Below are 26,222 nucleotides of genomic sequence, written 5' to 3'. Positions count from 1 at the left end.
AACGTAGTTCAGAAAAGCATACAGACCAACAAAAAAGTGCATCAAAAACGTTTACTTGTGCACTTTTAAACCGTGTTTAAAGCAGAAAAGTAATTTCATGACATACTTCTTTGACACAAGAAGAGCCTTTGGAGCCCTGCCTTATTTAAAGCACAAATGCACTTTGATTTACGGATGGGTATGTGTGTCTGGAGCTGTGTACTACAACTGTCTTTTGTTGAGAAAACAGATTTACTTGACAAAGAAAAAGACCTGTCTGATGGGAATTTGTCAAATGAGTGTGTTTTGTTCTCACAAGATGTGAAGTTGAATGCATCACTTTCTTGCTAGACAGACAGCAAACAGTTAATGGTTTAATTAACTTTGCATTATTCCATAGAAATCTTGTAAAATTTAAATAAACAGATAAAATACTTTAGTGTATTGTCTTACAAGTGTGCTCTTAATGCTGTGTGTAGAATTCACAAAAACCGCACCGTTGTACTGCACGTGTGAACGTTAGCGTAATGTTATCCGCTAATGCTAACCAACATGTAAACCTACTATGAAAAGCTACTATCTTTGTCTGGCAGCTTGCTAATGCTGATTATACATGCAATACAATAGCATGTATAAGTCCGTGTAAACCATCCCTACTTGCAAAACAATGTTTTATGAGGCACATTACAACCAGACTCATACTTAAATCAAGAAATAAACATGATGTTGGAACTTACAGACTGACGTGAACCAAACATCAGCACGGAAACGGTCCTCTGTCATGTCCACTGTGCTGGAACTTTCTATTGTCACAGACACCACCAGGGGGTGCTAAACATCCCAAATCAGAAACCTACATTTAAAGCGTTATAGTTCGTACCAACACAGGGTGTGGCCCTCTAGTGGCTACACAGAAAATAACAGAATGAGAATGCCCCAGAAGGTCTCTATACTAATAAAAGGGAACAAAAAATACAAAACGGATACAGAAAACAGTAGAACACCTGCTCAAGAACCCCAGGAGAGTTTAGCCCAGAGGCTTCCTGTGATCAAGATAACATGTAGGAGTATTACAGCAGCAGTCATTTTAAAATGGCATGAATATTTATATACAGAGATTTGACATGAAGTGATGAAGAGAACTGTAATCCTGTAGTCACGATTTGCTCATAACCTCAGGAAAATGACCCGCCTCCCCCGGCGACCAACGCATGCTGATGGACCAGGCCAGCTCAGGTTGGTACGCTGTGAGTCACTTGCCGTAATTTTGGGAGATGAGGTGACCGTTTTGTAGGTGTTGAGTCATAAAATCCATTTTCTGTGGCGGCTTTATGTTTTGTCTGACTTCATTATAATTTTAATCGATCGCTGACAGTCACTGACATGTGCTTCGGTAAACAACCTGCAAATCTAATAAGAAGGGACTGAGGATGATTATTGTCCTAAGCAGTTTATTAGTTTAATAAAAAAAAAGGGACTAAATAAAGCGGCTGTAAACAATCTACAGCAAGGCATGGAAGGATGAAGCGACCTGGAGCTGCTCGACTTCGAGCTTCGTCTCATAACGAGACGGAAGTTTGTCTTTTCTGTTACCACTTATTTGTACTTTTATATTTTAGAAATAAAATACCTTTTTCAGACTCTCTGGTGCTCCCTTGTCCTTGACCACTTAGTTCATCATCGCATAAACAAACAGAAGATTCACAGAAGGGGAAATGACAAAAGAAATAAATGGTCTTCTTTAAAAAGCACAAGAAATCTGATTGAACAAACTGAAAAAAAAACAGTGAAGGAGAAGTAACAGTGAAAATGTTATTATTCAGTTCCAGATAAATGTAGCTAACACTGGGATTCCCTTTACTTATCAGGCAGGCTCCATATGCTTCCCGGAGGAATGAGGGAAATATACGGAGTCGACAATAGTCAAGGGTGTAAGCTAATGATACGCTACATTCAACAGCTTCCCTGTGTAGATGTAAAGACTTAAACACGCCTCACAGCATGAGCATGTCACATCGTTAATCTGGTAAACTGTTTTAACTATCATGCAAGAACCAGATGATCTCTTCCACTACACCAAAAACTTCAAGGTTTGGCTTTGTCCATTTAATATTTACCAAAAGTTTTTCCTTAAATACATTATTCCAATATGAACCACCCAGAAATGCCTTTGGAGTTGTACAATTCTTCAATATAACTTAAGGTATTTTGAGGCTTTCTAGTACATTTTCTGCATTTTTCCACTGAAGTCACTACAACAGAATGTTAGGGCCATTGTTGCAGCTTTCTAGTTTCCAAAAAACAATATTTCAACAAAGGCCGTGGGTGTTAACAGGTGGTTTTTGATTTGAACGCACTTCCGCCTTAATTTGTTTGAAAAAATATATTCTTTATTTCTTGTAAAAAAAAAAAAACATTAGCGACAAAATAATTACAAAAAATGTCCTACAACTTAGCAAAAAACGAAAGTAAACTTAATGTGACGTTTCAAGTACAAAAAAGTGAAAAGTGTAAAGTCCAAAGTGGTCAAAAAATCATTTACAAAAAACCTCCCGTCCACACACCAAACATTTGCCAAACAATGCCTCCACCAAGCACCCGGTGTGTTCAAATTAATGGGAGGGTCTAATCAATTACCAATATAATCTAATCAATTCAAATATACAAATTAACTACAGATTTTGGATCTAAACTAACTTAAATAAATTATAACTTCCCAAAATAGAAAACTAAATTAGTAGAAATTACAATTTGCAAACTTTACATAAATGGCCACAACATACTAGATAAAGTCATGAATAAAGTCACACGAGAATAAAGTTGCAATATTATGTATTTCATTTTTCTATGACTTTATTCTCATTATTATTATTATTATTATTATTATTATTATTATTATTATTATTATTATTATTATTATTTTCTTAGCATGACCAAAATGCTGGGAAAATAATCACTAAAAAAAAGCAACATTACTGAAACAAGATGTCGTCTTCTACCTTGAGTCAGAAACTCCCAGCAATTTGTTTACAAGATCAAACACCAGTTGTCACCTTTATCTAAACAAAGTGGAAGCAAAGCTTCTCCTCTACTGGTCTGGACTCCTGCTGTTTTATGGCTTTTCACAGATCAGTGTGAAAACTGGAACTTCTCCTGATTGTTTCCCACACAGATAAAGGGCAGTTCAAAAGACCTTAGCAAACAATCTGCTGCAACTACAGGTAACATAAAGGTCAATAGGGCAGAATAAGTTATTAATCTGAAAACTATAATTAGGCTATTTCAATCAAGACATGTTAAGTTTTAAAACTAGCATATTTTAAATTTATTTTCTTAACAAACCCTAGATGAATAATAAGTTGGATCTCATTCATAAAAGCTTAATTTATGGGTGTGAATATTATGAGAACGAGTGGTACCAGAAGGTCCAACCACAATAACTTGTTGGACCTATATCCTGAAGCAAGTTTATTGAAACATGCCCATAACTTTACATCCCTTTTATTCTTTTCTCCACACAAACATCATCATAATTAGATCCTGCAGGACTGCGTCTGACATTTTGAAATATATGGGAAGCATTTCTGGGGAGTAATTATATACAGCTTGTCCTATGTGAGGAAATCTGTGGGGAATAAACACCCTGCGACTCATATTCTTTACTGAACTGTTGAAGTGGCTCTGATGTACTGCAATAAACTCTCTGACATTTTAAATTACGCAAATGTCAAGAGGATACCTAAGCTGACTGTTTGTGTGATTGTGTGTCTGTCTGTTTGCGCTTTAGGTGTGTACCGTGTGGAGAGATTTCGTATTCCTCGCTGTCGCCAAGAGGCTGTCTCCGCTCGCTGAGCGGCAGCGCAGCGTTTGCGTTTTATTCGCTCTTTTTGCAGAGCTGAGCCGCCGCTCATTTCGCCGTCGACATCCACACGTTGGGATCAGATCTGACGGACAATGGCTGTTGGCCCACATTTGGCTCCTGCCGTCAAAACTCAACTTTTCCTGCCAAACCCATTTATTCCAGCCGCCAGCGCTCTCCACTGTTGCCTTGGTAACAAAAACTTGTGGTGGCTTTTGTTTAGTGAAAGTGAAGTAATTGATGCATTATATGCTAATCAAAAACAACAGTGTAGGTAGGATGATGTGAATGTTCACCCAGTTGGCATACCAAGCAGATGCAGATGCGTGTGTTTGGGAGTGTGTGCGTGTGTGTGTTTGCCAGGCAGACCTTTGATGATAGATGGTAGACGCAGCTCTGCTGATGGATACGTCTTCTTCCTGCTCAGCAGACCAGCAAAGACACACTCGATGGAATATTAAAATTATTATATCCAGAAAATGAAAAACGCGAGAGCTTCGAAAGAATGAAAGAATCTCACGATGAACAAGCAAGGTCTGGTGAGAAAGGTCTAATTTTGTCAGGCTTCTTTTGTCACGAGTTGTTCCTTATGGAGGCAACTGAAAAAATTTTCATTTTGATCCTTCATCTAAAAATGGTCTTGGAAAATGCAGTGTGAATGGTGTAAGCTGAATTTTTGTGTGCGAATTGCAGAAAGATTTGAAGTCAACTGCAGAAGACATGCCAAATGTAAGAAACAGGCAGAAGCAGCAAAAGTCAACAAAACTATTCTACTGAACTGTTGAACACGAGTGAAAAGTTTCAGTCAAAGACTATCAGAAGCACTGCTTTCAATGCTAAACTGTAAGGCCACAGCAGCTTATCAGGTAAATGAGCTAAGAAGTTAAACTAGCTGACTTTCTAATGTGAGCTAGCATATAGGCTATCACTGGCAAGTTGACCTACAGTGAATACCCCATGCAGTGTGAAAAACCCAAATAAAGTAAAAGCCAAAATTAGCTAAAAAGGTAACGCTAGCTAAAATACCAATGCTAGCATATAGACTAGCACTAGCATGTTAACCTGCAGGATCATACTTCCTGCAGTGTGGAAAAAAAAACAGAAGTAAAAGCTAAAAATGAGCTAAGAAACTAAAACTGACATACTTATCTAGCATATAGGCTATCACTGGCATGTTGACTTGCAGTAAAATACCCACATAAGGTGTGAAAAACAATGTAAAAGCTAAAATTAGCTAAAAAGGTACCCCTGGCTAAAATACCAATGCCAGCATCTAGGCTAGCACCACCATGTTGACATACAGGAACATGCTCCATGCAGTGTGAAAAAAGTGGATGTAAAAACTAAAACTAGCTAAAATGTTAAAGTTAACTAAAATACGGTGGTATTGATAGCCTCCGTGTATGTTTCAGGATCCCTCCAGCTGGTTGCTCTCAAAATCCGCTCATTTTACCGAATCGTTTACAGTTCCCTCCACAGGTATTGGCACACGTTTGAAAAGCTTGATGAGATATTCATCATTTATCTTAATAAAATTATCCATCCTTTAATTTGATTTTATTAGTCCGGTGAGAAAAAATGTGGTTGAAAAATGTATAGCAAAATGACCATTTCCACATTTACTGACATCTCAGGCCACGTCTACAGAAGAAATGATTTCTGGAAACTTTTACGTTAACCAGCTTTAAATAATGTAATTTGAATGCTTTTTCTAATGGTTATTAATCTCGCATTGATAAGTAGGTTATTTTGCATGTTAACTGATTCATAGCAGACTTGATTTTTATAACTGATTCAGTCGTTTTTATCAAATTCTTAGATATTTTCAGTTTCATGTTGATTTGTTTGGCTTTTAATAAGTACTGTTCCTGAGAAAATATAAAAATCTCCTTATGTCTCTTTAAGTTTATTTCTTAACTCAGTCGGAGCTAAAACAATTTATTCTTTCGTGATATTCTTTGTTAATTGCAGACTAACTGGTTTATGGAAATTAAAGTGATGTCGAGTTGCTGGAAATTATTAAATGATTCCCTTGAAACATTTAATTATGATTCAAGATTAAATAATTTTTTTTTTCATTATTAGCAAAAACTACTAAACAAATATACTAATAATTTATTAAAGCTGAACAGATTAACACAATTTAATATTTTCACAAATATTTTTAGCATTTATTGGACTACTTCATGGACACATGTTCCAGTAAATTACAAATTCAAATTTGCCCATTACATTTTTTCATTGTAGTCTTTTGAAATGGCCACAACAAAAAAATTCCATATTTATTATTTCAGTTCAGTAAATATATCTTACATACTTATTGATAGATTACCGTCTTTATTTTTCAGTATCATGAGGAAACAACTAATGATTTATTAGTTTTTGGAGGTTCTGAAACTCGTCGTTTCTCACAGTAAAATCTGCAACAAACAATAAAACCACTCCTCTGATCCTGATGAATAATTTGCTCTGAAGCTCGCTGAGCCCCTAATAGGAAATACTGTCACTCCGAAGCAGCTATCACATATAAATGATTCCCTTTTATGTCACAAACATGAATGATGGCTTCAATTGAGAAATGAAAAGTTTTCTTTCCTGGTGTTTTTGTTTGTCTTTTTCCCAAAAGGCTTCGTTTTAATGAGCATGGCGCCGTATGAAGGGAGGCATGACACAGTAGCAATAATTTGGGCTTCTCGCAGTTGACGAAAAACAGAGTAAAAACTGAAGTGCAGTAAATTATTTAGTGCAGGGGCCGTAGCAAAGATCTGACAAGTTGCTCATTTAGAAAGATTAACAGATGTGCCACATCACTCTGTTGTCAGTCTCCACCGAGCTAAAGAAGCATGAATAAATTGGGTTTCATATCTCCAGTGGGAACCATTCTTTATGACGGTCCTCTTTTCCTTTCTTCCCTTTTGCAGTACGTCTAAAAATAAGAAGAAGGGGTGGAAAAAGGAGATACATTTGTTATCTGCAGCCATAAGGGCCATTGTGCTGCATTTTCTCTTTTTCTTTCTCCTTATCTCACTCATTCAAATTCTGCTCCAGCAGCAACTTCTGAATCCATCCAACTAACAGGAGGAGGAAACGCATTTGTAAAAAGTTTCTTGCCGAGACTAATGTGCGGCCAGAGGTTTGAACAAACGCTGATGCCCTTCTCACGGCCGAGGCGGCGACTTTTGCCTGAACTTTACCAGAGGAGCTCTCAGACCCGACGAAGACGCTTTCGTTCCAGACACAACCTCCAATATTAAACGTTTCCCTGATTTTGTCTCGTTATGACCACTATGGGACGACTTCCCGCCCCGAGTGGAGGAGGATAAGTGGAGTTTGGGGTATTGTGGCGCGTTCCTTTTGTCGTCGAAAGTAGGAAACTCCAAATTCCCAGTCGGAAACAATAACTGGAACGCGACTACCCCCAGTTACGACTTGAAAGGCCGGCTTCAAGTTTCGATTTGGCCGCTCCTCACAACAACAGCGGTGAGCTGCGGTGGAAGTATGTTTATTTTATAAGACGTAACGTTACACTTCCGTTCCTGCAACTCTAAAAAATTTAATTAAAATTTTTTTGAAAACATGAGTACAGTTTTGGTTATCGAGTGCTTAAGTGGTTTCCTAAGACAGTTCAAAGATACAATAGTTTTTAGTGCATTCCAAGAATATGAAACTCAAAAATGAGAACTGACCAAAAGAACGAATTACCTCATTATTTGACCCAGATGTGTTGAAGCAGCTACACTTCTTAAGTTAAAGGACTCGATTTGAGGTCTCCTGGCCTAGTCCAAGATCAGATTTTTGGACGCTGTTGTCGCCGTTCAGATGATCTCCATCTGCTCTGACATGTTGTACAAAGAAAATCTGTCGAAACCGGCTAGAAACGTAAACCCAAAAGACTGTAGAGTGGTTCTCTTAGGGGCCTGAATATAAATTCACAAAACACGTTTCGGATTTTTATTTGTAAAATGTCTTTTTATATAAAAAAAAAAGAGAGAAAAGAAAACCGTTTATATACATTTTCAATTTCACAAAGGAACAAAGCACTTCACTTCACCACCTGTTACTTTGTTCGTCTTTTTCCAGCCTTTTGCTTCCTCTCCGCTGTTGTGAAAGAATGTCGTGTTCAAAGAAGCTGTTGTTTTGTTTACTGGCACGACAGAGCCGAGAATGACTGACAGACAACTTTGATCATTTCTTTGTCCGCTGTCTCAGGCGAAAAGAAGCAAACGGTGGAGAGTGATTCACCTCAACAGCCGCTCTCTGCCTCTGCTGCTGGAGGCAGACATTAGGCCTCTTTTACAATTCTTACAGTCTTCTGGGGAAGAAAGAGCCGAACATGACTCATTTGATGTGCCAAGTTTGCCAAATGAGAGTCAAGTAGTCTCAAGTAGTCGTTATGTTAGCCAAAGATGAAGGAGACAGGTCGAAAAACGAATGTCTGACATCGGGAATAAGAAGTACCAAGCAAGCAGAGCTGGAAAAATGTTCAATTCCAGCCAGAAACAACAGGAAGGCCATCTTCATTTGGCGCATTTATTGCATTATTTTATTGAATCCACACTCGGTTAACATGATATATGTTCAGGCTGGAGTGTAAACATTTATCACCACTAATACTTGGAGCTTTGATAAATGTTTTGGATCATTGATCTGTTGATTTTTCCAATATTTCAACCATCTAGTCGTTAATCTGACTATAGATTTATAGTATCTGACTATACAATAAATCTCAGGCGTTGATGGAACGCCTCGCTTTGACGTTACCATTTTTTCATCCAACCTTAAAACTTTTCATCGACTGACTCATGAGATGAGTTGTCGGCTGCAGAGGGTGTGCGGGTTCGTTTCGACAAAATATCGGTTGGAGATGAAACAACTCATCGAGGTGAATCGATTATTGAAACAATCGTCAACTCATTCAGTAATCGATCAGTTGTTAACTGGAGAGCACAGGCTCATTAAGAAGGCCGTTTGGTGAAAGAACAACACATCCAGAGCAGTAATTAAGACGCAACTGTACGAAACATATGTACAATTTGTCCGTAAATCTTCCCGTGTGGCGTAGCTTTAGCTTCACCCGCTTCGAATTCTGTAAATTAAAAAAATCTCCTTTTGCTATAAATTATTAATTGAAGGACTAAACAGATTAGCCCTAAACTCTGTTGACACCAAGTCAAGCAGAAAGGCCTGAGGTTTTCACATGCTGATCTTAGAAGCTTTTTTTAGCTGCAGATACATCCGTTGCTTCACATGAACAAGCATAAAGGAACGCTGCGCTGTTTCATTTTAGGCAATAAATTGTTTATTTTCATGTTAAAAAGAAAAGGGAAACTAAATTATTTGTTTGTTTGCATCTTTTAATGTATTTCTAACATTGTATAAAATAAAAACAAAAATCTGCAGAGTCTGCCCCATATGTCAGCGAAGATGTACATCTTTGAAGGTGAATGTAAAATCCTGACCCAGAAGATCCAAGATGAGTTCAGGTGTTAGTTTTAACGTCTGCTTCACTATTTTACTGTATGACTTAGATTAACTACCAACTCCTGAAGATATTTCCTCTGGACACCTTTGGTATCCCATCCAGTTTTTACTACGATTAGAGATAGAGAATTCATCTTTACTCCCAAACTATGGCAGCTCAATGGAGTCATGTTGGGGTTTTGCTCAGAAATTCACAATCTCAGCCAGGCAATGTTTTTTTTTATATATCCAGAAGAGATCACAACATTCTTTACAGAAAGTCAAATACTTGTTGAGAGATTTCAGTCTGGACCAAAGCGATTTATCAATAAGCCAAAATATTTCATCAGTGGAGCCGCTGGGCTGTAAACATTTCGTAAGCAGCGCTCCCCGAAGAGTAACTCGAAATGCTATGAAAGCACAACAGCACTAAAGCCCTCGCTTTTAGCTGCACTAGGGCATCAATAATCATCACTCCGCGAGTGTAGATGCAGTGTAGACCCACTGTTTGTTGCACAGACTTAAAAATGTGCCATTTGCTCCGACAGGAACGATTCACCCAATTTGTTTTCTACACTCTTGTCAGCCCCTGTGAATGTCGTCATCACAGATCTGTATCCCACGCGCGGAGGCAGACGCCTCAAAGTCTCATTTATGGTTTAATTCAAACTGTAATTCGGCAAGCGGCGCGATCTCTTTGACACGAAATGTCAAGGAGACGCGGCGTGCCAGACACATTGTCTGATGGAAGAAGACGACGGGGGCTGAGCGAAAACAGGCTTCTCACTCCGACACAAGTGCAAATTGACTGAAAATTAAAGCTAATGAGCAATTATCCCGCCAATTTACCTCTATTGATGTATGTTGTCTTACTGGTTTGCAAATGAATCCCAGCTTCTTCTTTTTTTTACTGATTTAATTCATCTTAAAAATGACACGTGTCTTTATTTTCCCGCCTTTTTATCATGAACACGTGACTCGCGCGTAAAATGCTTTCTCTCTCTCTCCTTTTTTTTTTTTTTTTTTTGTTTTCCAGATGCAGTATTTCCTAGGAAACAACTCATATCCTCCTGGAAGCTCCGTGTACGTCCACGGAGCTTTCAGTGTACGTCCATGTACGGCCGTCAGAAGGATCTGGACTTTGTTCAGGGGAAAGTTCACCTGAAAGGCGCCGTGCTGCTGCTCTGAGCCGGTCAGCAGGTATGTGTAGCTCAGTCTTTCTCAAACTGTGATGGCCCGCGGGCGCCCCCTAGTGGTCCAGGAGGTACTGCACGTAAACAACCTTTTCATTTGCCGTTACGTGAGCTCAAAGTGCGACGCTACAGCTAGCTTACCAGAGGATTGAGTTTAAAATGAATAATGGACTGTTGGCTTAAGGGGACTTCACCCAGCAGGAAACAAAAAATTCATCTTTCGATTCCAGGTCTGTCTTGGTTCTGGGGAGCCCGTCCTTCAACCACACCCTGTTTGCCTCAACGGAGTCAGCTGGCCTCCCAGAAATCCCGGCCCAGACCATCACTGCCAGCTTGGCTACAATTTTTAGTTACAAATACATGTACCATGAATACACGGTACAGCTCCTCCTGAAGGCCCTGTGGACGTACACAAGCAGCCACACTCCACTGTAATCAAAACACTCCTGGCACCGTTTGCTAAGTTTATTTATTCATTCATAAATGCAGATGCTGCTGGGATGTCCAGCTCGTACTTCTGCCTTTCACATCAGCCGCGCTGCACTCAGCTTGAACCGGCAACTTGGTAGTCTGGCCTTCCTTTTGACTGCACATGAAAGACCGGCGTTGCAACTGTAATGACTTAACAGAATGTGTTCACAACGAAAAATGAAAAAAAACATCTAAAACTAAAATGAATTATTTAGCCTCAAGCCTCTCGGTCCAGAACCTCTTTTTAAGTTCAGCTGAGGATTCACACACGTGCAGCTTTGATGATTGGGCTCCACGCTCGTCTCTGAACGGCGGGGTTAATGGAAACTTCTGTTTGCTTTGTATTGGTCTCTTGAAAGAGAATTAAGGATTGATGTGTGTAAATGTGGATATTTTACATTAGTTGGTGAATCCAGTGTCTGGAAAAGGTTCATCGCATTTTGTCCCTTCACAGCCACAAGTATTTTATTAGGATGTATGCAGCAGACTGACACAAACAAATGTGTAATTTTCAAGTGGAAGGATAATAATGTGGTTTTGTAAAACATGCGTGGCATACGTTTGTATCCAGACCCCCTTTTTCATATAAACAGCAGTAAAAAAGAATTGCAAACATAAAAAAAAAAAAAAAACTGAATTAAATAAGCAAAGCTAAGCCTGGTGGGGGCACAAGTAAAGCCTAGTGGCCCGCCAGGCTTATAATACACTGGGAGAAACCACATCTTTCAACAGCAAAAATGTATGAAGCTGAACTATTCACCTGAAGAAACGTCAAGCTGATGAATGTAAGCATTACTGGTACTGGAGGAAATTCAGCTAAAGTCCAAATCCAGCTGCCTGGATCACTCAACCAGTCCAAAATAGTGTTTAAAATGCAACAACACACTGAGACTGTTGTGACAAGTCCTTCTGACCAGATGAGGTTTTCCCAACAGTTGGATTCAAGTACATCTTGTAAACTGGATCGTCTAAATATCCAAATAGAAAAATGTCTGTTGAGCCTTTTTCTTCTTATCATTATTCCTTACAAACGACACTGAATAGGTGTTGGGGTTGTAACGTGACATAATGTGAAACCTTTGCATGTAGCTGTAGATCTGCAGGCATTTTCCGAAACACTGATCAGCGTTTAGAAGCAAAGAGTCTTAAAAACGGAATATATGGACGTAAAACGAGTTGAAAAATATTTAAGTGGAAGAGAATATGGACAGCCGTGCTCCATTATGGAAAATGTGAATCAGAAAAATGTGCAATTTCAAGTCACCCTCATCTATCCACCTGCAGCTCACTACTTGTAAAGTGCATTATCTGCACATAACACGCTGGATTATTCAGCAGTTTTATTGTAATGAAACTGCCGGACCGTCCGCCTCTGATGGAGCCGTAAAAGAAGATTAATAAAAATCACCCGAGCAGAGGTGGGCTCTTCTTAACAGTCATGGATGAGACAATGAAAGTGGAAGATTGTATACAGCTTTGATTCAGAGTAAATAACCCATTTCCATTCAATTTACACCATTATATCACTGTTGCCGTTTGCACAATACATCATAGCACAATAAAGAGAAATAAAACCCACAATAAAATTTCAGCAGCCATGGAAATTAAACAGGTACTCTGGAGATGGGGAGATTTTTTTATTTTTTGTATTTATGCAACAGATTGCTCTTTCTGCTGGTTCAAGTATTGTTTTTTTTCCCCCTCTCAGTTGATCATGCTGAAAGCTGATCCACGTCTGAGTACTTGACTGAAGTGCCTACACAGCCAAACAGCTATTCTCACTCACAACAAGCTGTGATCCAATTTCAACTTTTAGCTACAGAGGAACTTATAGAAACGACAGCGTACCGGCTTGTAAGAGACGTAACATCAAGCAGGCTCTGCAGCACATGCGCAGAGGACGCGAGGTTGTATTATTGGCAGTCTTGGTTGGGCTTGACAGCAACGTTGTGTCCAGGAGACCTCAAAGAAGTCAGCTGTTCTGTTTTTTGTTTTTTTAAATTAGCCAATACTGCCCTCTAGTGGTTGAAATTGGAACGAGAGGGGAAACAGCAGCATGCAAAAGTTTGCACCTGTTAGAATAGACAATTTCCATGAGTAAAACAATTAACGTTGAAGTTTCATTTGAAAGTCAATTATTTTTATTATTATTATTATTATTATTATTATAGAACATACATTTACATTTTCTTTTTTCCAGAACAGTTTTTTGTTTACCATGCAATTACAATAAAATTGTAGTTGTAACATCACAAAATGTAAAAAAAAAAAAAAAAAGTTCACAGGTTTTGAATTCTCCATAATAAATAAGTACAATTAATTTCCCACTTACATTATTAACGTCAATAAAAATGTTTTCTCTTAAATATATAGGAAATCAATCTGAACTTGTTTGCAGGCGTTTCCAAATGTTGCCGTTATGACGTCACTTCCTGTTTTCCCATCCTTCGCTGGTGCACTGGTTTCTTGTTTAAGCTGAAAGTCTCAGTTTTGACTAGATGGTGGCTTCAGAAAAATACCACTAACTATATTGTGTGTGCGTGTGTGTGTGTGTGTGTATGTGTCCTCAGTTTCTGCCACATTGAGCAACAGGACTAAGGGTGTTACCTTGGGAACCAGCCAGAGCAACGGAGGAAACGTTCCTAATAGAGAGCAGTGATGATTACTGACTGGAAAGAACTGAAGGTCACAGGTGACGGCACTGCTGGGAGTCTGAAGACTCTGATTTTCTTAAAGATAACTTCAGCTTACCGACGCGTGGCGCAGCATCTGCAGTTTGATGACACATTCTGTACCTTTAATTACGCAGCAGGGCAGCGAAGACAGAAAGATATACTGTACGGCGCCGTGATGTTTCAGTTCATCTAAGACGAATGTCAGACAAAGTTAAGTTGGACAAATACAAAAATAGTTCTCAAAAGATGATTTCATTTATTAAGGGAGAAATATGGACAGCATTTCAGAATAAAGAAAAACATCCTGAGAGTTGAGCGTGGTGTAAGTAGTGTGATGATCTGGGGAGTTTTTTTGTTTTGTTTTATTGTTGTTGTTTTTTGCTGATTCGGGACCAGAAACCAAGAATTCAGCTCTGCAGCACAAAATCCTAAAACTACAACTGGACAAAAGCTCCTTTACAAACATTTTCATCCTTAGTGCAAAGAGGACCGCTACCTTAGGTCCTTCCTCCCAGAGACTACCTTTATAACCATCACTGCTCCTAACAAGCTCCAGAACTGTTTACATCGCTGTGATCATTTGCTCTTTTTCCATTTCTTGTAAATAGTCGGTTGTTGTTTTTAAAGGTGCAATATTATGTAAAATGAACGTTTTTTAGCATTACATTGTGTTTTTACGTTATTCCCTCATCAGAAACTGACCTGGAGTGTTACCTTGATCCCTTCATGCATGTTTGAGAAATCCTTTAATCTCCCATGGCAACCATTCAGCTGTGCAAAACGCCTGGGTGGACCTAGCCCCGCCTTCGAGGACAGATCTCCTCCTCTGAGCTGCAGTATCTAAGCTTCTGATCTGGTAAACATATTGTTAGAAGTCAATAGAGGAGCCATGCAATAGAGGAGGAGTTTTTAAAGAGACAGAGGCCCAACTTCAAGGTGTTAAATTACAAATTCTAATTTCTTCTAAGTCATATCTGATATACAACATTCTTATAACAACTGAAGGTAACATAGCTACTTCACTGTGCTTCTGCCTCCTTAATGCTTGACTATGAATGCACATTTGGCACACCTTTTTTAAAATGACCCTCCTCAGTTGTAGGGCACAATGTTGAATAACTGTACAGTACTATTTTCTTATGTTGTAAATTTGCTCTTGCTGTTTTTTTGTCTGTTTTCTGAATTTTCCCATCGTGTGACAATAAAGGATATTTCTGGACTATTTCATAAGAAAATTCCAAGCCATTAACTTCTGACGTTGAGCTGCAACGTGTTTAGGTTATGCTGTGGGACATGGTCCAAAGTACACTAGCAGGTCAAACAAAGGTTTTGGAGCAAGTCTGTCCAGTCTGGACTTAAATCTGAAATGTTGCAGCATGACCATAAGCAGACTGTTTATGGTAGAAGCCGTCCAACGTGGCTTGAATTAAAGTTTTCCGGAAAGAGTCAACCCAAGTTTCTCAGAAATTAAGTAAAAGGCTAAGTTAAGGGTAGCAGAGCCGGTTATTAGGATTGGGGGGCGTTTACTTTTTCACTTCAGGCCAAGCTGAGTTATGTTTTGTTTCTTTTGTAAATGAAATATTTTCAAAAGTTTAACAAAAAAAAGACATGGGACATATGTCTTAGCATTCAAACTGTTCAGTGTAGAAAAATATTTCTCAGGTCACTTAATGCTACATTTGAAAGCAAAGGAAGTCTGACCCTTTGATGGTTTCATCTGTCACAAAAAGCTCCTGAGTCAGAGGGACCTCCGTCTGCTGTGATGGTAGTTCCTCTCCCAGCAGAGAGCGACGGCGCTGGGGGAGGCATGTGGCGAGGCAGTGTGGGAGCTGCAGGAGACCCGGTCCACCCTGTAGGAGATGGAGGTGTAAAACACAGGGTTGCTATGGCCGCACGTGTGTCCCTGCTGCAGGTCGGAGCTGCTGCCGCACATGTCCAGCCCATGGCACCAGCAGCAGATCAGATCCCTGAGTCTGTTGGGTTTGGGAAGCTCGGAACGCTTCGGTTCGATGAGCCTGAGGTCGTCTGCAGGAGAGGAGACCAGACTCACGCAGCTGCCGCCCTCCTCCACCGGAAGAGCGAACCGGCTGCTTCCTCCATCTGCAGCATCCGACTCCTCCTCATCCTCCTTCAAAAGTTGTTCATCCTCCCGTTTAGCAGTCCTCACATCAGAACTCACAGTGAGAAACCTCAACACCACCAGGTTGAGGAAAGCTCCCGTCACCGTCAGACCGACCAGAATGTACACGAAGCAAAAAGCAACGTAGGGCGGCCGCCTCTGCAGGGCGTCCGTCTTCTTCAGGGCGACGAAGTCCCCGAAGCCGATGGTGGTGAGCGTGACGAAGCAGTAGTAGTAGGCATTGAAGAAGGTCCAGTCCTCGAAGTGCGAGAAGGCGGCGGCACCGACGCACAGGGTGCCGACGCAGGACAGCAGCCCCACCAGCACCATGTTCCCCATGGAGACCTCGGTCTCCCTGAGGCCCAGGCCCCGCTTGGCTCTGCGCAGGAGGTAGCGGACCAGCGTGTTGATCCTCTCCCCCAGGCTCTGGAACATGATCAGAGTCAGAGGGATTCCCAGGACCGCGTAGAACATGCAGAAGGTCTTGCCGGCGTCGGTGCGAGGAACGACGTGGCCGTAACCTGAAACGTCACAAAGGCACTGCGGGTTAAGCACTTAAAGCTGCGGGTGCAGATGGTGATAAAGCAAGGGGGTCAAGACTGGATTGATCCAGTCTCTGGTTTCTGTTGCTTTACATCCAATTTGCATCCACTTAAAAATGATATTCCTAAATTTCTGGCTCCGTTCCGAGGACTACTGTGGATGAGTAGATGATGATGCAATGAAGGATTTTCACATGAAGTGAAACCATGAGACTGTCATAGAAAAACAGAGTGTCTTCAGTCAGAGGCTTCTTCAAATTCAATGTAATACAGACTGCTACAGGAGATCCTCTAAAAGGTGTATTTGGTAATAAAGGATATTTTTAAGACTGATGCAAATTTGTCAAGTTCAATCAACTTGTATCAGTTAAGTTGTATAAACTTATTTGAATTACTTGTTACCAATTGAAGCAATTCAGTTAAGTTGGCTCAACTACTTTGTTTTTTCAGTGCAGCCATCACCGTCTACAATAATCTTGATTTAATGTAAATCAAATCGATAAAGTCTATTTGCACAGTAACATGGCCGTTCAAAGTGCATCGTAAAAACACAAGAATAAAAAGTCATAAATGCAACATACAGTCAAAAATTGAGAAATAAACGTCACATTTTGACAAGAGCATTATTATTATTATTATTATTATTATTATTCACCTTTCAGGAGAATACAGAAAGTTTTTAAAGGGGTCAGATGTCAGACAGTTTTGGGGTGAAAATCAAAGCTACAAATGTTATATATATTTGGGGGAGGTGGAGGAGTTGGGGAATGATGGAGCAGAGCAGACCTGCCAGGTTTTGCAGCGCTGGAAACATAAATAAATACTTAAATAAATGCTTTTTTTTTTTTTTTTGCTTTTTTTTATGGACCGTAAGTTATGGTCCAGTCACTCTTTTGGCAGCAATAAGGATTAATCCGCTAAATGTCGACTGAATTTGGCTTGAAAGTTTTTTTTTGTTTTGTTTTGTTTTGTTTTTTTGTACAAAGTGTAAAAGTATATTAGTAAAAGCGTGTTGTTTCTTTTTCTTTTTATCATTTAATTTGTTCATTCTTTTAAGTTATTATTATTATTATTATTATTATTATTATTATTATGGTTTTAAAGTGATTTCGTCGACTTGGAGGTAGATTATTTCTTTTCGTTATTTGATTAACGAAAAGGTGCATTTAATAATTTTAGTTATTAAATGCTTGACTGAGCTTTAATGTAGTTTATTATTGATAGTAGTAAAAGAAAAAAACCTGGTATGTGCCTCAGAAAAACTTTAGCTAATATAAAAAAAAGAGATCTTTTTGTTGTTCTTGTTTAAAGTACCACCACTGTTTCACAGAAACTTTTACAACAAATCCTGCGCCTCAAAACTAAAGTCATGTCATGTTCACTGGACGTAAAGAACCGTTCTTACCTATCGTGGTGATGACCGTGATGGCGAAATAAAAAGAGCCGGAGAACTTCCACTGCCTGCCGCCGCGGTGCGGCTCCGACTGCAGGATGACTCTCTCTATCTCCCGGTAGTCCTCCTCCAGGAAGCCGTACTTTCTCTTCAGCTCGCCCAGTTTCTGCTCCAGGGCCTTCTTCCGGGAGTTCTCGCTCTCCGTCTCCAGCGCGTCGAACACGGCGGCTCCGATGAGCAGGTAGAGAACGACGGAGAGGATGAGGAAGAGAGTCCTGACGTTCTGCGCCTTCATCCTGCTGCTGCTGCTGCTGCTGCTGAGGGTGATGGTGCTCAGAGGGAGGGCCCCATCCTGCAGGGTTCAACTGCTGGGGCCCCCGCTTCAGCATATGCGGGATTAAGAGCAGGGACAACAAACAGTGAAAGTTGCTCCAACAGCAGGTGGAGAGGGCCGGCAGACAGACACACCACCTCTGAGCTTCGCAGGACGTTTGTCTGGCCTACTGGCATCATTCACTGAGCCTCTTCAGGAACACTGATGTGTCCTGGGGTTGTCTTCCCATTCACACTGAGGGGGGGGGGGGGGCGGAAGCATTGGATAAATGGATTAGACTGTTTTATTTGTTAAATTTGTAAATATATATTTTTTAAAAATCTATAATGTAGGTGGTGCATAAAAGCCTACGACAGACACCTTGGATTTAAAATTTTTTTGTTACATATATGTTGCAGATTGTAAGGTGTTTTTGTGGGATTTTATGAACACAATAGTGCATAACTCTGAATTACTGGGGAAATGAAAAGAGTGTTATGATCTGCAGGTGGTAGAAATTTACTTTTACATTTACGCTCCTAATTTGTTGATTATATCTCGCCATTTTGTATTTTCCCTTCATGTTAGTTCATTTATTCACATTGTTTGTGCTTTGCGCTTGTTTCCTTTGTGTTTCTTATTGTTACGTCAGTTTGAGGTTTGTTTTTTAGTTCTCTCTGCTTTGTAAGTAAGTGTCACAGACATTAAAATCACAAAGTGAGTCATAAAGACGCAAACATGACAAGAAGCATATAAAAACTGACATACAATATAATAGTCGTGTTTATCGGTCATCTTTCCCTCAGCCTGCCACTCTGCTCCCCTTCCCAGCTGCATCTACTCACCTGTGATTAGCTCTTCTGGTCCCTTAGTCACTCTAAGCTGAGTGGCTGCTGATGTGAAAACACCATTCAACATCAGAGGTTTACATACTTTTACCACTGCAAACATTCATCGGTTTGTTAAACAAAGGAATGCAAACCCCTCCCCCCCCAAAAGAAGAAGAAGAAAATATTCTTTTCTCTTCTCATGAAAACAAGACGGAGATGGTTTATCCATCTTTGCGCAGAAATGCGTACACACATTTCGGAACACAAGTGTGACCGTTAATCAGTGACCCTGCCTTGAGGGATCTTAAATACACAAGTGTCTCAGTGTGTGTTGTGTTTGTCTGCGGCTGCCTCTCAGAGCTACAGCTGGAGTGGCTGCCCTTTCTGGGCAGCTCTGGCCCTCCTTATGAAGCACTCATGTGGGACGGTCGCCTCCGCTTTCAGCCAAAGTGCTACACTGAGCGATGAGGCGCAGAGGCTGGTGGCACAACGATGACCTTTCTCAAGCGCACTTAGCCACGGAGCGATCCAAGATTCCTAATGTCGGGAATCCAGCACACAGGCCGAGTGCTTCTCAGCTGCTCCACGTGTTGGCAGTTTTCCTCTGCGCCATGCTAATCAGACACACAGAAATAAGTGCCGTAGGCCCGTCCTGCAAGTTGTTCCACTTATAAAGTCTTTGTCTGTTTTAGGAAGACAACCCAATCGGCGGAAACTGTTCGAGCTCCGAAGACGTTCATGAAGAGCCAGAGATTAATCATTTCACGGACACTTGTTGGCTCCATTCCCTTCACAACACTGACTTTCTCTGAGCTGTTTTTAGCAGAGAATACAGCACCGCCATCTGTTTTAGCACAGACAAACTGAAGAGACACATCAGCACAAGTCCAGATTTTCTCCACTGGAACACAAAGTAGTTGTATATTTTCTTTTCTTTAGCTTTCATCTGAACACAGTTTGTAAAAGTTCCTATAGGCTGGTAGGTTTCCTGGTGGGATTCAGCTTTTGAGCATACTTCATCACTTTTCAATGGGTTCAAAGTTCAGGCCATTCAAGAAAGTTTATGCTAGCCTTCCAGGTGTTTGAAGTCATTGTCCTGTTGGGAAACCAAACGGTTTCTAGATCTCAACTCAACCGATTGTTGGATCAATGTAAAAGTGTTTGCCTCTTGTTAGACCATTTGCCCTCACACTTGATTTTACTGATCGTCAGACAAAAATAACCCGAGCAAATACAAAATTCGTTTTTTTTTTAAATAATGATTTAATATAATAGGGGGGGAAAGTACCTACACTGATCTGGTTCTGTGTGAAAAAGTAAGTGCACTCCTTGTTAAATTGTTACTTCACCAAATATTTGGTTGAGTTTCACTATCTGCACCCAAGCCTGACTAGAGTCAGACCAGCAATGTGAAGAAGGCTAGAAGGTCTCAAAAAGCAACATAATCTAAAAAAAAAAATAGATGAGAAACAGTCACTGACATCGCTTTGATCCGTCCAGAAAGGGTTACAAAGCGACTCCGGCAAACAAAAATGAGAGGCAACAACCACTAACGGAGAGAAACAGATTTGTGGTGAGCCCTCGAGTAGCCGGCCAACCAAATTTCTCTAGGAGCGCTTCAACAAATTATCCCACAGGTCACCAAAGCAGGGGAACACCTGAAGCACCGCAGGCCTCACCGGCTTCTGGTCAGTGTTAACGATTCAACGACTAAACAGCAGCTGCGTCTCCATTACAAACATGCGCAAGACTTTGTCAGTTTTTGCACAGGTGAATGGTTGCCGTGGGAGATTACAAGATTTCTCAAATAAGCATGAAAGAATCAAAGTGACACTCCAGGTATGTTTTTGATGAGGGATTATCACTGTGACATGATGTAAAGCTCAAACCCATATAACACTGCCCCTTTAATAAGACAAAAATCACACAACCTGTTCGTCTCAGGTTGTCATTCACAATGACAGGGGTGTCAAACTCCAGTCCTCAAGGGCCGCTGTCCTGCAGTGTTTAGATGTGCCACAGGTAAAAAACAGTTGAATGAAATGGCTTAATTACCTCCTCCCTGTGTAGATCGGTTCTCCTGAGCCTTGCTAATGACCTAATTATTCTTTTCAGGTGTGGTGCAGCAGAGGCACATCTAAAAGTTGCAGGACAGCGGCCCTTGAGGACTGGAGTTTGACACCCCTGTCACTAGAGGACCCAAATTTGGGTCCTCTAGTGACAGACAGGTTAAAGTTGTGGTGGGTTTTTTTTTTTTACCCAGAAGTAGCCGGGTGATTTTTGATCTGCGTAGCTGAAGCTATGACTACAAAGAGCACACAGTTTAACAGCTGCATTGATGAAGTGATGATGCTGTGTTATCTGGTATCTCTCTGCTCCGCAGCAGAGTTCGACCGGCCCTTCTTTATCTTCCACAGGAAGACATTAAGAGCAGGATGTCCACTGACTGAAGCCTCCACGCTCTTCCCTCTATGTGCCATTTTTTATGGAAAATGAGGCAGCGGGGCCTACTGTAAACATGATGCTATCTTTACAAAGATAGCACCTGGAGACAGCGAGCGAGATAAGACGGGCGGTTATGAGGATCATAAAGCATGTGGATGCAAAATATTTTCGTCTCGTGGATAAAGCTGCAGCACGTTGGTGTAAAAAGTGTGCATTAGTTTTGCGGGTAAATGTTTCTTCAATGGAAAAGTTAGCGACACTTAGGTTTTCTTACGTGACAGTGGACTGTCAGTAGCTTATGGAATAGCAAATAGTCATCATGACATTTTATAAAAAAAAACAATCTCCAAAATGGGATCCATTTTGTGCAAATGGGTGCTAAGAGTTTTGCCTACTTAATTCATTCTAATTGTTAGATGCCTGTTTTCAATTTACAGCACGTGTTCATTAAATAAACTAACTGTATTATAATTCATTAAAAGAAGGTACTTAGAATAAAAGTTTCAATACAACTTGGTATTTGCGAGGGTGAGCTCTATTTTGGAAGTTAACTAATGAAGTTAACTAATTAATAGATAGGAATGTACGATCAATAGAAAATAAAGTTGAAGATTATTCAACTGAATATATATATATATATATAAACTGTCACATTTTACCAGACAGTGTTATATTTCTAGCATATTTATATTTTTTTGTGAAAGCACTACTAAGCTTTGTGAGTTTAGATTTATTTCTCCTTTGGAGACAAATTGGTGCTGGTTTTCGTTTAGGCCTTGGCCCTGAGTATGCCCAGTGAATTAGCTGATTTTGATTTGGAGATGCTTCATGTCACTGCACATGGACTGTAGTTCACAGACAATCATGATTCTTTGTTGTTTGAAAAAGTACATTATGCAAGAATAGACATCATTTTTTACTGTGATTCTAGTCGGCGGTCCTTGTCAGATGCTCACTGCCCACCTAAAATTCACATCTCAGACTTGAACCACATTTTGACATTTACTCTAATTAAATTAGATGGACCCGGAAGACATTTTAATGTCTAAAAACGTATCAACTCGACAAAAACAAACTGGACTTCGCGTAATTTCATTTGTCGCGCTGAGTGGAGCCATGACGGGTATATTTGTGGGAGTTGTTAGAAAGTTCAGTTTCGATTTGTGCAAAGTGAACCGTGGGAGAAAGTGAAACTGATGTGCTGTCGGCTAGCATGGAGAGCTTGTCAAACATGTACCGTCGCGCTCGACGCAAGGCTTCCTACTTTTTCGACCTGGTTAGTTTTTTTCTTAGGGTGTTCTTTCAAGCTCTGTCTCCACTGTGGTCCTGGATTTTGCGGATACCGGGTGTTGAGTTCCTCTGTATACGAGCTCGATTGTTATGCGTAAGAGTCCAAAACTTCGCCTCGCTGACTTGGCGAGGCAGAAGAAATGAGCCGAGTGAGAACAACAGGTACTCTTCGGATGAGGAGGAAGGGGTCAGCGGGGGTCTTTACAATGGGCCCAATGTAAGGAGCCCCAGTGAGGTCCCCGAAATACCGGACGAGCCTACAGAGGTTAAGGTAGAGAAGGAGTTCAGCGGAAATAAATATCGAGTCGACGAAACGGATGATTTCTACTGCGACTATGATTCAACATGGGAGGATGAGAATGAGGACCCCCCAAGAAGGAGCAGGACCTTCCAAACCAGAAAGAACAGAACTGTGAGTTTAACCTGTCTACAACTTTATTTATTATGCAGCTCCTCTCAGCAGCAGTTTAACTTCAGGTCTTCTGCTCTGCATTCATTTCCTGCACTCATAAAAACCAAACTGCTCGACTCAACCTAATAAAAGTGCTGGAAAAGTTTGCCAGCATTTTGTTACTTACTGTAGATTTTAATCTACGTTTCTGTTTGGACGATGTTATAAAACACTTTAATGCATATTTTTAAGAGGTGTCTAAAAGAATGAGTTCAGTTTAACTAGTCATAAAAAAATCTTATTTAATATTCCCAATTTTAGGCCTTATAAATTACTTTGTATTTTTTTTTTATTCATGTACTTTTATTTATAAATGTTTGGCCTGTGGTTTGTCTGAGGAATCGGGGCGTGGTTATTGTTTTGGAGCTGAGGGCGATGCCTCACAAGTTTTTATTATTATTATTGAATCTGTATCAACAAAATAAAGGGGTAAAAAATTTTTTACCATTGTGCCGAAATAAAAAAACTATAAAGATTGAACCAATAGAATCTTTAAAAAAAAAAAAACAAAAAAAAAAAACGAATGTATCATTATTCAGCCATGTTCAGTAATAAAGCTGGTATTTTTGTTATAAATTATTTTAATCGGGTGTCAAAAAAATCTAAAATTTAACTGAAATTCAGAGAAATCTTAAATGTATTATGCAGATCATTTTTCTGAAGGCTTCGTCCTCCAATGATAAATTATGTAAATCTCTTTTGAAATAGTACCGAGCATTTTAAATCTTATCTAGCGAGGTCAAATGTCAAGCTTTGCCCTGACAACCGCAGCTAAGATGCGTAGATGAGAAGCACTGCATGCTAGCTAGTTTGACTTTAGCATTAGCGCTAGCAAGCTAAAGGTGAATATAGCGTTAGATTGTTGTTCCAACAGGTCAAATAGCAGTTCTTAACTTTTGCTAAATTTGTATTCATTTATTTCACAATTCATACAAATGCATCCCTCTTACTACTCTTTGTGGAAATCTTTATAATGTATGAGGATAATTGCTGACTAAACCATCGTTTCAGTTAAATTATGACTTAATAATTTGATACAATTTATCTGTTACTGAGCAGCATTATATTATAACATGCCTGATTTAAAAAATAAAATAACTAGTAGTTAATATTTAACACTCTTCAAAATAAATTTTTACAATGATTATTGTTTATGTATTTTTGTTGTACACTAAGGGAGACCTGAGCCAATTGTTAAATCAATGACATGACTGTGTTTTCTTCTCCAGTACAAGTTCATCAGGTTTGAAAATGCTGCTAAAGACATGCAGAACTACAGGCATGACTACCCAGTGAGTTTAACACACATACAGCCACAGACAGCATCGTTGTACTTCTACAATTAGCTCCAAATTATTTTTTCCAACTTATTTTTCCCCACAGAACCTTCACCGGACACGACACTTTGGGCAAGAAAATGTACGTACTCACAATCACCTGTTTCAAGTGACTTTTTTAAAAAAAATTTTATTTGTGAAAAGCATTCCAAAATAAAACTTGTCTTTTCTGAGTAGGATGAAAAGCCCAATCTGAGCTTCTACCACGGGCATACACCATCTTTACCAGACGGTAGGCCTCCACGAACACCTAATATGGCTTTGAGATCTTTTAGTCGACTTCATGTTTGCCAGGTTTTATTGAAGTGATTTCTTAATTGTTGAGTTGTGTCAGTAGTGAAACTAAGCCAAAAGTGTGTTTAGTCAAAGATAATTCACGGTTTAACAAGGAGGCCAGTTACTTTCTCACACTGGTCTGGATATTTTCCCATAATAAATTAAATATTTTCGCGTCTTTTTTAAAACAAAACTTATATAAAAACTGATTTCTGTTTGATAACCTTAGTGTTTGTTATCAGGGGTCTACATTCATCAGTTCCACAATGAATGGAAAGGAAAGTATGCCAAACTGGAGCATACACACAGCTATATTCAGTGGTAAGGTACAACACGATGTAAAGATTTGAAGGAAAGCTTAAATTCCTCGTTATGATTAAATTTGTCTTTGAAAGGCTGTTTCCTCTGCAGGAACCCGGGGTAAACTATGAAGCAACAACCCTGACGAAGCAGGAAATTCAGGTAAAGCTCTATAAAATATACTATTTGAACAAAAGTGTCACACAAGTTTTTACATAATCTTTGCTTTTCCTTCAGGATTTTCTTGATAGTCCAACTGCAAGGAAGAATCTACTTAAGTCTTACGAGCTCATGTTGGATTTTTATGGCATCAAGTTAGAAAACGAGGAAACAGGAAAGGTCGCGAGAGCAGACCACTGGAGTGACAGGTTCCAGAATCTGAACAAGTGAGTAATTGACGCATTTACCAAAAACAAAAATATGTGTATTGTAGCTACAATTTCATCCAAATGTTAATCCTTTGACCTTTTTTTTAGTCATACACACAACAACTTGCGCATCACCCGCATCCTGAAGTGCCTGGGAACTCTTGGATACCGTCACTACCAAGTCCCTCTGGTTCGGTTCTTCCTGGAAGAGACTCTGGTCAACGGTGAACTTCCGAGGGTCAAAGACAGCGCCCTGAGCTACTTCTTGTTTGCTGTTCTCGATAAGCAAGAGCGCAGGAAGCTTCTCAAGTTTGCCTATGATCACTACAACGATAGTGAGCCATTTGTGTGGTGCCCGAAGAAAATCCAGGACGCATGGTCAAAAGCTTGGCAGGAACAGGACCAATTTGGAGGAAACGACTGGGACAACATGTCAATGCACAACTGATGATGTTGCAATAAATATGCAATAAGAATAAAAATTTAATGCACAACATTTGTTCAAAAGCTTTATATTTGTAAAGTATTGGAGATTAGAGTCTATTAATCTCCACTTTAAAGTGAAGATTGAGATGAAAGCAGTTGTTTGTTGAGGTATAACACCTATTAGTCATGTTTGCAGTTTTTCCAGTTGTTTACTTATTCTTCCTATTCTTATGCACTGAATGTGTGTTTTCCACTAAGACAAATAAAGTACATTACAGTACCTCAGAAAGAAGGTGAACATAAACTGGATTATTTTTCATATCTATCGTTTAGTTTGATTTTCAGAATAGAAATGTCTACACTTAAATTGTTCTGAGTTCTTGAATTGTAATTCATGCCTTTTCTTCATTAAAAGAATAAAACCGCACTCCATAACCCGAGTCATTTGAATTGAAATCCAGGACTGTAGTGAAAACATGTAAAGTGTTTCTGCAT

At 39.7% G+C, this 26,222-nt stretch overlaps 2 protein-coding genes across 3 annotated transcripts; one reads left to right on the top strand and one right to left on the bottom strand.

Annotated features, from left to right (window-relative positions):
- Positions 1-15,259: 15,259 nt before the first annotated feature.
- Positions 15,260-18,256, bottom strand: LOC106924909 (potassium channel subfamily K member 15-like). 2 transcript variants are annotated; one of them, XM_088005406.1, is made up of 2 exons: positions 17,704-18,256; positions 15,260-16,310 (listed from the first exon to the last, which is right to left on the bottom strand). In XM_088005406.1, exons 1-2 carry the CDS (start codon positions 17,984-17,986, stop codon positions 15,376-15,378), a joined length of 1,218 nt encoding a protein of 405 aa, XP_087861532.1. In that variant the 5' UTR covers positions 17,987-18,256; the 3' UTR covers positions 15,260-15,375. The 2 variants fall into 2 exon arrangements, with proteins under 2 accessions (XP_087861532.1, XP_014854344.2); XM_014998858.2 differs by having other exon boundaries at positions 15,260-16,277.
- A 4,157-nt stretch (positions 18,257-22,413) lies between these two features.
- LOC106924908 (opioid growth factor receptor-like) lies at positions 22,414-26,154 on the top strand. Its single transcript, XM_014998857.2, has 8 exons — positions 22,414-22,981; positions 24,250-24,312; positions 24,404-24,439; positions 24,535-24,589; positions 24,876-24,954; positions 25,029-25,095; positions 25,171-25,319; positions 25,410-26,154. Exons 1-8 carry the CDS (start codon positions 22,493-22,495, stop codon positions 25,747-25,749), a joined length of 1,278 nt encoding a protein of 425 aa, XP_014854343.2. The 5' UTR covers positions 22,414-22,492; the 3' UTR covers positions 25,750-26,154.
- Positions 26,155-26,222: the final 68 nt, after the last annotated feature.

Source organism: Poecilia mexicana, unplaced genomic scaffold (genome assembly GCF_051168715.1).
Source record: "Poecilia mexicana isolate PSO_F unplaced genomic scaffold, ASM5116871v1 scaffold_5, whole genome shotgun sequence".
Taxonomy (NCBI): Eukaryota; Metazoa; Chordata; class Actinopteri; order Cyprinodontiformes; family Poeciliidae; genus Poecilia; species Poecilia mexicana.
Note: the sequence above shows the minus strand (reverse complement) of the source record. Positions and strands in the feature narration are given on the sequence as shown.